Genomic DNA, 11,243 nt, shown 5'->3' with positions numbered 1-11,243 from the left:
ATGCACTTGAATTGTTTGCATGATGTATTTGGCTTTTTAGGCTTTTCTACAGAGCCAAGGACCACTGCACAAGATTTATTTTGTGTGTCCCCCTCTTGAAGAGGGCACTAAACACAAAGAAGACATTTCTCCTGTTCTGGCTACATGTCTAACATCAGATACTGATACAAGTTGGATCCAAAGCTGAGCGGTTATGACCTGGATGACATCCACAGGAGCATGAAAGTGTTTACAGTGAAAAAATTGTGTACGAGTTATTTTTGTCTGCATTTTGTCTCAATTTTCTTTTCTCTTTTCTTGTTTGTTTGATTGTTTGACAGCTGCTAACAATCAGCCGTTTGGTTAAATCCAGCATATTTAGATAATAAAAATGTAAATTAGTGTGTATTTTATTGTAAGTAAAGTAAGTGAAGCAAATCAGCCAAAAGCCAGAAACATCCAATTTGATTTTAATACTTGTTGAGAGCATAAAATGAAATAACTCTCTGATAGATAATGGTTTGGTGGGAATGAAGATTCGTTTTTAACCGTTGATTATTAGGTTATTTATGTGATGTTGTCACTTAATTAGAGTCGTTTTAAGTCAGTTTTTAAGAAGAAAAGTCCAAATTTTCTGGTTCCAGCCTCTCAGATGTGAATATTTCCTGGTTTCTTTATTCTTCTCTGGCAGTTAACTGAATATCTTTGGGTTGTGGACTGTCGGTCGGGACAAAATAAGACATTTTCACCATTTTCTGACATTTTATGGACCAAACAATTAATTATTTAATCAAGATAATAATCTACAGAAAATAAAAAAATAATCATTAGTTGCAGCCCTACACTTGATGAACGTTGTATTTTATGTAGGTTTCTGTGGAAGGTTTTAATAATTTATATTGTTTATTTTTATTATTTGTCGTGTATCTTGTGTTCATGTCAGATCAGGCAAGAATATTGAAGTTGAAGTCAGGAACGCCAGACGCTAGTAGAAGATGAAGATAAAGAAAATCTGCTGCTCATCTCGTCTTCGCAGATCAAAGTCATTTTGAATTCTACTAAAAATCCTTTCAACTTTTCACAATTCCAACCTGCTCAACAAAAATAAACCCTCCGGCCTTGTTTCTGTGTGACTGAGAGGCGATTTCCCAGATAACAAGGTTAACAATAAATCCACTGTGGCTCCACAGATCCATTCAGAATCCTCTGAGCAGGTTTCTATAAATGTGTCTCAATTGCCAAAGTCAATATAGCACCAAGTATGCGCTTTTAAGTTATTAAGTTACTATATGTGAAGGATGAGTTTACTGGAAGATTTGCTTGAGTGTTTTATCTTCACTAAGTCTTTATTCCAAGAATGTAAAACCTTTTTTTCTCTTTTCAGGGTGAGCAATGTGTCTTTTCTTATGACTGGAAGGAAATTATTTTTAATTTTAAATAGTAATTTAAGCTTTAATTCGCCTGCTGTCAACAACTGTTTTAAACTCGAGAGCCGCAGTCATGATGAAATACTGACTGTAAATTTAAAAAACAAAGGTTAATTAACACGAGGTATGCTTTCAACGTGATTTTCCAAACTTTATCAGTTGATTTCTGTAGAAAATAGTGTACTGTGTTGATCCAGTTCTGTCTAACTTAGAAATACTACAAGAAAATACTCTTTGTTAGTAATTTGACCCTTATATGTACTTATATTTATTGTGGTTGCTCCGTCTCATCTTTAAACAAACTACAGAAATCAAATATAATTTACTTTTTCAAAACTTCCTTTCATGTTCTCAAGTAAATACAGACATTATCATGTGTCGGATTGATTCAACTTTTCATTTTCATGATCCCTCCTGCTAAGACGAGAGGAAATGATATGGTATTCTAGCTGGTAAAGAGCTGTATGATACGGGCATTTTGTCTGGCAGTGTATTACAGACTAAGTCTAATTCGTGCTGATTTAATAGCCTCTTAATGTCACTTGAAGGTCTGGCAACAGCTGCAATTATAATTGGCTCCGGGTAGACAAGCATGAATAACCAGTGTGGGGAGTTACAGTATGTGGACCCCGTCTGACACGGCAGCAAGTCGGACTGCGAGGAGGCCACGAGATGTGCATTCAAAGGGGTCACAGGACAAGAAAGAGAAGAAGCAGGGAGAAAATCCCCCATCAGCTGGTTGTGGTGTGGGAGAGACCGGTGCCTAACCCCCCTGGTGGAAAATAGATCTGACGACGGGTGCATCTGCACAGGATTAGGGGGTCAACGGGAGAAACAAGGATCTGCTTTGGAGCTACTGCAAAACCACACACACACACAAGAAAACATCTAATCAAGCAGCATTAATACTGCACAAAGTCCTGCAAAAACAAGATCATTTACATGTTTGACGGCCAGTTTGCACCGATCTGTATCATCTGTAAACCACAAAACTGCAGCAACCAAGAAAACAAAGCAGTAAACTGTGGATTGTGGATTGACAGCAGCGATTGATCTGCCTACAAGCGGGCTGATTGTAGGAGGTGTCGGCGGGGAGACTTTAGGCCTCGTGGATCAATCGTGCTGTCAATCCAAATGCAGTTTACTTCTTGCTTTCGCTGTTGTTGCTGCAGTGTAGGTTTGGTACAGAAGCTGAAAATAGCAGCACTGAAAAATAAAAACGGTAACTTGAAATTTACAGCTTTTTATTTCAGTGTGAACTCTGCCCTCCTGTCCTGTTCCTTGTAGGGTAGGATTGTAGGAATGGGAGCTTGCTGTGCTCTGTATTTACACTACTTTCATCTCTTTATCAATGTCATATTACTTCTAACAGTAGTAAGGCAGTAAATGTAGCCAGTTAATGTAAATCAGTACTGTAGATTAGTCGTATATGACACAAGAATCCCTTAAAATTCCATGAAATACGCCTTAATTTACCCCTTGAAAAGCACCAAAACCCATGAATTTTCCCCTTAATTAGACAATTAAGGCATTTGAGGAATAAATGTGTAGTGTTGTGTGTTGTTTCAAATGACTTGAAGCATCACAGGAGTAAGATGGTTGGAAATAAACCGAGTAGAGGCTCTGGAGAGACACTGAAGGGGTTTTTTTTAAAATAACTTATCAATCCAGAAATCAATTGGTTCCATTTTGAGCGCTCCATACGACAGCGGTCAGAGCTGAAAGGCCTCTCTGCTAATGAGTAATGAGTGTGGTGTCTGGCTGCGGAGAGCCGGACAACTGCTGTGTTTGCTTTTCTAATCCGATTTTCTAAAGGAGGAACATAACAGGTGTGCAGGCAGAAAAGATATTAATAAATCAATACCGGCTCGTGGCGAGTTCGGGTTAGAATCAGTGTAATGTTTCTCTGTGTGTAAACTTTGCTCTTCTTCATCTGTCTGTTGGGTATTAATATGTATGACAGACATTTATCCAACAGTTACTGGAGTCATCAGCCTCCTCCAGCGAAACACTGAAGCTTTTAATGACATTATCAACCTGTTGTTCACCTCTGCCTGAAAGCAAATATCATTATAGATGATCTCAGTCCTCTGACAAGCTAAGTTTTATGAGTTTTAATGCACATATCACTGCAAAAAGAAAACTTTTTGTCATACAATTTAAACAGGCTCTAACCCTACCGTGTGTAAGAAACTCACAATCAAAACAGACTATGTAAATGTGCAGTATGTCGCTTTTAAAACAAGAAAATTAAGATACTGTTCTCACTCTTCATGTGAATATTATACATCAAAATGTTCCCACCAGCCTCCTTTCTCTCCAAATGTAAAAATCTAATGCATAAAAGTTTGTGTTTTGGAGGTTTGACCCTTCATTGATGGGGAGACCAATGAGAAACTCTCATAAACTGCCACTGTAAATCACTTTACACCACTGTGCACATTAAAATATCATGTTTAGGTTCTTCTGACTCCATCTCACAGTGTAAAGAACAAGGACACTGGATTTAATCTTCCATGTCACAGCTGTTTTCACAAGACTATCCAGCCTACACAGTGTGGGGTTTGGTTAATAGGACAATATCCCACTGGGTTTAATAAAAGTATCTATATAACCAGATATCTGTGGCTCAATAGTTACAACACCTGTCTCCTAAACATCAGGTCTGATGTTTAAACTGTACACTAACTGTGCTCTCTGATGTGCTTTGGAGCGCTGTGTCTCCACCGATTTAGCATAACAATGTTGGATTTGAAATGCAAAAAAAACGTTCAAAATCAATACAGCAGACTCAGAGACATCTTTTTTATTTTTTTTAACACATTCTTGTCAAAATCTGGCACCTACATTACCCAAAATGCAACTCCACCACTGACAGTTTAGTTGAAGATTTGTGGTGCGTTATGCTAGTAGCTGCTAATGTAGCCTGGAGCTGTTAGCCTCCAGCAGAGGAGCAGCAGCTACAGAGGTCTGCTAACCTCACACCCCCAGATTTATTTTCATTTTTCAAACTTGTAGTCTTCAGCCGACGCTGATTTAAGTGACATCAGATTTCACACAGCTCCCTCTGGAGACACAAGAGACTTTATACTATTTTTTTCCCCCATCATATATGTATCCAATTGTACTTCCAGAGAGCTGCAAACAGACTCTGATGAATAAAATCCACAGTTTCCCTTTAAGCAGGAAATTCACCTGCCTGCAATCGCAAAATGCACTTTGTAGTTATTCTTCTTCTTCGTTTCATTGCTAACTGCCTTTCTTTGTTTGTAGAAAAACCCAAATCCTGCCAAGCACAAACAAAAAAAAACTGCTGATTTTATTTTGTTTTATCTTTTATCACAAAATCACAACTTGTTTACAGATCTGATCTTTTCCAAGTTATTCATAATTATGTGAAAGCAGTTTTTCATGGATAATAATGGAGAACAGTATGACAGCATCCAGTCGGCAGACCTGCTTTCATCTGCACATCAACCCTTAAAAAAGGAATGTTACTGCAGACGTATTAACATACAGTATCCAAAATAAATACAGGCAATAGTGATTTAAGTTAACGAGTCAGTCAGTGCACAACGGTGAGCACGGGAAAGGCCGCTGCTCACTTTTCCTTCTTGTACTTTCTCATATGTGCTGCTATTGAGTTGGTGATCTCCACACTTCTTTTGTTCTGTCCGAAATATTCCACAAACTCTCCGTCAGGTCCAACAAGGTACATGATGATTGTGTGATCGACCTAAAAGACAACAACAGGTTGAAGTCAGACAGACGGGCAGAATCCTTCATTTATGATCACAGCATTATTATTATTATTATTATTATTATCATTACATGTAATATGAGTAAAACTAAAGCAGGCTGTAACTCACGATGTAGTCGTTGTCTTCATCCTTTGGTCCCTGACTGTAATAGACTCTGTAGGATCTGGAAACCTGCTCAACCTGAGCTGTTGTCCCCGTCAGACCAATCAGCTTCGGAGAAAACTCTAAAATTAAATTAGACGAGATAAACAATCATTTCAATGTTCAGACATAGTTTATAAAACAGGATGAACGAGCACAAACGTGTGCTGTGCTATATTGTATTGAGGATTATCAGACATATATTTCTGTTTCTATTCATTCTGGTTTTTTTACAGTTCTGTACGCTGAACATGGTTGAAACAATTTCCACAGATTTGAGATCAATACTTCCTGGAAATGTTTAATTCTTCTGCACTGATTGACAGGAAATTAATCGCCGACTATTTTTGATGATCAGTTATGATTTTTGAGTCAATTTTGATGAAAAAAAAATACTGAAATTCTCAAGTTCAAGCTTTTTTTTTTTAATACGAATACATTTTCTGGTTTCTTTAGTCCTCTATGATACAAACTGAACATCTTTGGGTTTATATACTGCTGGTCTGAGGCTGTGCCATGGGCTTCTGACACTAACGACTAATCAATTAATGGAGAAAATTATCAACAGGTTAAATATGCAAACACACAGACAGGTACTTTTCTCAGGAACAGATTTTGACGAGATTTCCTTTGAAATATGAGGATAACTTGTTGAACTACAACTTTCTCCATATACATAAAACAGAGGTACTTAAGTCAGATCATGTGGTTTTGTACCTTTCACATACGCAGCCATGGCCTCCGGCGTGTCCCTGTCAGGGTCGATGGTGATGAGGATGGGCGTCAGGTTTGGAAGAGACGCTATTTTGTCTGAAGAAAAGCCAAATGGGAACATTAAATACATTAAATGAACGTTATGTCTTGTTACGCCTGATGAAAACTGTTTTTCTTACCTATTTCATCCACCACTTCGATCATTTTCTCTATTTCGTCCGGGCAGATGTCGGGACAGTGAGTAAAGCCGAAGTAGATCAGGACCCACTGGCCCAGGAAGTCCTCGCTCTTGGCGGGCTTGTTGTTGTGATCGATGAGCGAGAACGGACCGCCCAGCGCCGGTCTGCCCATCGATTTGGTCCTCTCTTTTTCAATCACTGCAAGGTCCGACAGTTAAAGATTTATAGAGGAGGGTCATTATTAGTTAGTAGAGCTGTACCTGACTGGTTGAACTGGCTGATCAACACAAAGATTCAACTGGTTGCTCCTTTTTTTTCATATAGATTATCAGAAAATCCTTTGGCATGAGTTTCAGTGATGATTTTAACCACATTAACAAAATCAAATGCTACAGAGTCATGGGAACATTTAAAAATCAATAAAGGAAAGCTGCATATGATGCAAGATTTGAATTGCTGTCATATAATGTCGTGCTAGCATACAGATTTGTCAGATATATCCTACTAGTTCACATCTTTATTCCTTGATTCAACAGAACATTTTGTTCAGATATAAAACAACAGTTTTAACTTGTATAACATATTATCAACCTGATCTCCACGTGTTCCTTGTACCGACCGGTTTAAACTACTTACGTTCTTCCTTTTCTTTCTTGAAGTATTTCATCGCTCCGAGCAGAGAGCCTCCGATAGCGAATGTTATCGCTAAAGATTTCCACGTCACAGGCTTTAAAAGAGACAAAGAGAAAAAAAACAAATCATGTAAAACACACAAAGATCTTTACTTGTTCAAGACAACTGCTCGCTGGGTTTATTTAGGCTTAAATCTACTGATCAATCTATATTTTCTTTCTTCAAGCGGATGTTCAGATATGAAAGAGTTGACAGATTCTCCTCTTTAATCGACTGTGATGTTGTTAAAAGAGAGTTCATAACGGGCTTATTTAATGATGTAGAATATACTTTATTATTCTGAAGGTGGTCAGAAAGGAAGCTGACTGTTCAGTTCATATATTTGATATTTTACATGTTGTTTCAGAGGCCTTGATATACAACACCAGCTATGATATAAAGCAGACATTTCTCTGCTAAATACATTTCATTTAACTGACTGGTGTGTCGTTGGAGATGCTCTCCGTACTCTGCCAAACCTGTTTGTCTTGTCTCACCTTTCCAATTAAAAAGGTGTCAATTTATAAGTCTAAGTCGTCTAATTATAAATCGCTTTAACATGCACACGCAGGCATCAGCAATTTGTGGTGTTTTCAGTGTTTTGCTCGAGAACAACTCGACATCTGGCCGGGAGGAGCTGGGGATCGAACCTACTACCCTACAAATAACGGCCGACCAGCTCTACCAGGTCGATTGATGACGTACTTATCGCAGACCGGTTTTGGAGCTTCAGATTAAAAGTTGCAGCTGATACAAAACAACCCCTTCTTGGCATTTTTATGCTAAAAAATATGTGCATTAGATTCTGTGAACAGCTTATAATGTACGATCACAAAAATCTGACTAGTAGATGATCACAAATGCGGTTACTGTTCGCTGCAGACGTCTACCGCCTGTAGAGGTTTTAAATACGGAAAGTTTATTTTGAAAGGACATGTCCATATTTCAAACTGAGGTAACATTAACTTTTGTCACTTACCCCAGACTTCTTGGGCTTTCCTCCTGATGAGGGCGGTGGAGGTACTGAGGAAAACGCTCGTGAGCAGCGTTGATTCAACCATTGTGATGATCTGCAGGTGAACCACTGACTCACATTCACCTGTTGATCAGTAAACACAGGAAACAGTGACGAGGTTGAAATAAAAGGACGCTTCACAATTTTTCGAGTCAGTCATTCCTCTTGTTCACACTGACTATTAGAAGATCCCTTTATAACGCACTTACAATGTACAGTTGTATATAAAGTTTGGGCACCCTATATAGTCAGGACATTCTCTCTGGCAGATTTCACAGCTTGTAAACATTTTTTCTAGCCAGATAAACATCTTTCTGTTATTGTGTTTGGGATTTTCTCCCATTCTGCATGCACAGCTCTTTTAAGATCCACTCACTGATTTTCAGTTAGGCCTATGTTAAATTCAGGGGACAAAACCTTCAGCTTGCATCTCTTGAGGTAGTCCGTGGTGGATTTCCAGATATGTTTAGGATTATTATCCTCTTGTAGGAGCCATCCTCTTTTCAGCTTCAGCTTTTTTTTTTTTTTTTTTTTTTTACAGACGGTGTGATGTTTGCTGCCAGAATTTGCTGGTATTTACTGGAATCCATTCTTCCCTCCAACCTGTGCCATGTTTACTGCGCCTCTGGCTGCAACACAAGCCCAAAGCAGGATAGATCCACCCCCATGCTTAACAGTTGGCAAGGTCTTCTTTTCATTAAATGCTTTTCCTTTTCTTCTCCAAACATACCTTTGCTGATTGTGACCAAAGAGTTTTATTTTTAACTTCATCAGTCTGCAGCACTTGTTTACAGTACGCATCAGGCTTCTGTCGATGTTCTGTTGCAAACTTCTGACGTTGGATTTTATGAAGAGCACTCTGCTAAATCTTCCTGCAGGTTTTTTGCAGTCAAATGGGGTTTTTGATTTGCCCTTCTGACCAGGATACGAGAAGTTCTCCCTGAGAGTTTTGTTTGGTCTTCCAGATCTCATCCTGACCTCCACAGTCGCCCTAAACCGCCGTCTCTTAATGACATTTCTCACTGTGGAAACTGCAACATGACAACACTTTGCTTTCTTCTTCTATCCTTCCCCTGTGTTGTGGGCATCAATAAGATTTATTTTCACAGCTGCTTAGAGGAACTCATGGTTGCTGAGTGTTCGCACAAGGTTTGAAGAAACTGGCACCGGCTGACATTTCCTGATGATAACTGTTAACATGCCTCAGGCCTGACGAGCTGATTAAGGTCTGAGACTTTGTAAAGAGAATCTGAGACTTCAGAACTCTTATGGTGCTCTAAGGAAATATTGTGTGTTTTCATCCATATCCCAGAGAGGCTGTGTTTACGTATTTTCAATTAAAAAAATCACCAAGACATGTTATTTGTTGAGAGGTGCCCAAACTTTTGCAAACAACTGTAAGTGATGGGGGACAAAATCCACAGTGCAAAAATGTATTTAAAAATTTATCTGAAGCTAATATGAAGCTTCAAATGAGTCAAATCAGGTAGATATCTTTAAACGTTACAGTCTTTTTAGTGCCAAAGTTCCTCTTTTTGTTACTATACTTCCACCTGCAGCTCAACAGGGAAACACTGTCCGAGGAAACACAAAGAGGGAATTTGATGCTAAAAAGACTGTAAATGTGTCAGATATCCACTTGATATGACTAACTCAGACTGCTGAAGCCTCAGATAAGCTTCACAACAACTTATAAATGACTGTGTGGACACACTGTGGATTTTGGCCTCCATCACTTACACTGAAAGCACATTTGAAGGATCTTTTAACAGCTGATATGAACAGGAGGAATGATTACAGCGAGGAAAACCTCTTTCACTGCTCATATAGACACCTGACTGCTGTTTTAAGACACACTTGAAAAACTGTGAACTTGTCCTTTACAGCCTTACATCACGTTCATCTGGGCACCAAACTCCATTCAAATAGTTGCTAATTTAACGTGGTGTCGTTTGACCAGAAGCCTGATGAAGTAACTCATCTCTACTGAATTATTGAGCACTTTTGAGCACACAACTCTATAGCTATTATGGCTCCTATTTCAATTGTTTGTTAACTGTAAGCGATGTTTCGTTTAAAATTTTGACAGTCTCCTACCATAAAACACACCTGTGTGAGCAGAAAATATCAACATAGTTTAACGATTCAAGTTCACGGATAAGTTCAGCTGAAATTAGTGTTACACGGTGGGTTGACAAGTGATAATAGAAGGTTAAAGTCGTGTTTAAGGTTAGCTAAGAAGCGTGGCAACACATCTGCCAGCAGAAAGTGTGTTAAATTGCCGTTTTTCTACATGGAGTTTGGTGATAAAAACGTACCGCTGGTGCCTGCGGCTAGCTTTGACCTACCAGGCAGCCGTTGACTCTCCGCGGTGAGAGTGTGTTAGACGGTCCGGTCTCCCTCCGTAAAACACTGTGTGTGAATCTGACGGTTTGGAGACGAGAGCATTTCTGTAAGACTTTAACGTTACTGTGAAACAACCTGCAGCCCAGGCTGTGATGAAAAACACTCAGGGACATGTTTGGACCTTGACAGCACCGCCGCTGATGTAAGGAAGCGGTTACAAGTTTACAAAACGTGACAAGTGAAACGGGGAATAAAACATATAAATCACTGGTCTGGAGTCAGTTTTACACGTTCATAACGGCTTAAAGTAGCGCGTTCAAATCGGTTAAATGCTGCTCTCGGGTCAGTGTTCAGGTAGCTGTCATTTAGCACAGGAAGTGACGTTTCTTACTTCTTCTTCTACGATCATTACAGTCCCTGTGCTCTCTGCCGCCCCCTGGAAGCGAGAAAAATAAACATGTACAGCTTTTGTGATTCACTTTCATTCAGTGGTGGAAGAAGTAATCCTTTACAAGTTTGTCAAGTCTGTTTTAAAACAACAGTCAGGTGCCCAAATGAACATTGAAATAAGTTCTTCTTGCCGTAATCATTCCTCCTGTGTATCTATTTTGATTTATTGATGCATCATTTAGTCAGTTTTTTCTAAAAGTAAAAATGCCAAAATCAGGTTCCAGTTTCTCAATTGTGAGGATTTGCTGTTTTTCTTTGGTCTTATGTCATAATAAACTGAATATCTTGGTTTAAGACTTTGGTTTAGACATAACAAACAAAAGGAAGCAGTGGTGGAAGAAGTACTCAGATTATTTTTGAGTAAAAATAGAAATACAGCCACATAAAATACTCCATTGCAAGTACAAGTCCTCCATGAAAAGTCCTACATAAATAAAAGTACATAGGTTTAAGCAGCTAAATGTACTTAAAGTATTAAAGTAGTGGTTTGATCCCTCTGCCTGAGATATTACTAGCTGTGTTGGCACCGAATGTGTAAACTGTTGTTATTCTGCATTAC

At 38.8% G+C, this 11,243-nt stretch overlaps 1 protein-coding gene across 1 annotated transcript; it reads right to left on the bottom strand.

Annotated features, from left to right (window-relative positions):
- Positions 1-4,510: 4,510 nt before the first annotated feature.
- Positions 4,511-10,605, bottom strand: sco1 (synthesis of cytochrome C oxidase 1). The gene is made up of 7 exons (XM_067570324.1): positions 10,237-10,605; positions 7,853-7,972; positions 6,838-6,928; positions 6,202-6,399; positions 6,026-6,118; positions 5,276-5,391; positions 4,511-5,142 (listed from the first exon to the last, which is right to left on the bottom strand). The coding sequence occupies exons 1-7, from the start codon at positions 10,405-10,407 to the stop codon at positions 5,008-5,010; spliced, it is 924 nt and encodes a 307-aa protein (XP_067426425.1). The 5' UTR covers positions 10,408-10,605; the 3' UTR covers positions 4,511-5,007.
- Positions 10,606-11,243: the final 638 nt, after the last annotated feature.

The sequence above is a fragment of the Thunnus thynnus genome, chromosome 17 (genome assembly GCF_963924715.1).
Source record: "Thunnus thynnus chromosome 17, fThuThy2.1, whole genome shotgun sequence".
Lineage (NCBI taxonomy): Eukaryota > Metazoa > Chordata > Actinopteri > Scombriformes > Scombridae > Thunnus > Thunnus thynnus.
The sequence above is the reverse complement of the archived record's forward strand: the minus strand, read 5'-3'. Positions and strand labels throughout refer to the sequence as shown.

What these genes read in the sequence shown, in the direction of transcription:
- sco1 (XM_067570324.1), bottom strand. Translation starts at nt 10,407, where the DNA reads ATGTCCCTGAGTGTTTTTCATCACAGCCTGGGCTGCAGGTTGTTTCAC. An exon ending in GAAAGCCCAAGAAGTCTGGG is followed by an intron (nt 6,929 to 7,852) that starts GTAAGTGACAAA and finishes TCTCTTTTAAAG; the next exon opens with CCTGTGACGTGGAAATCTTT. An exon ending in CGAAGTGGTGGATGAAATAG is followed by an intron (nt 6,119 to 6,201) that starts GTAAGAAAAACA and finishes GCTTTTCTTCAG; the next exon opens with ACAAAATAGCGTCTCTTCCA.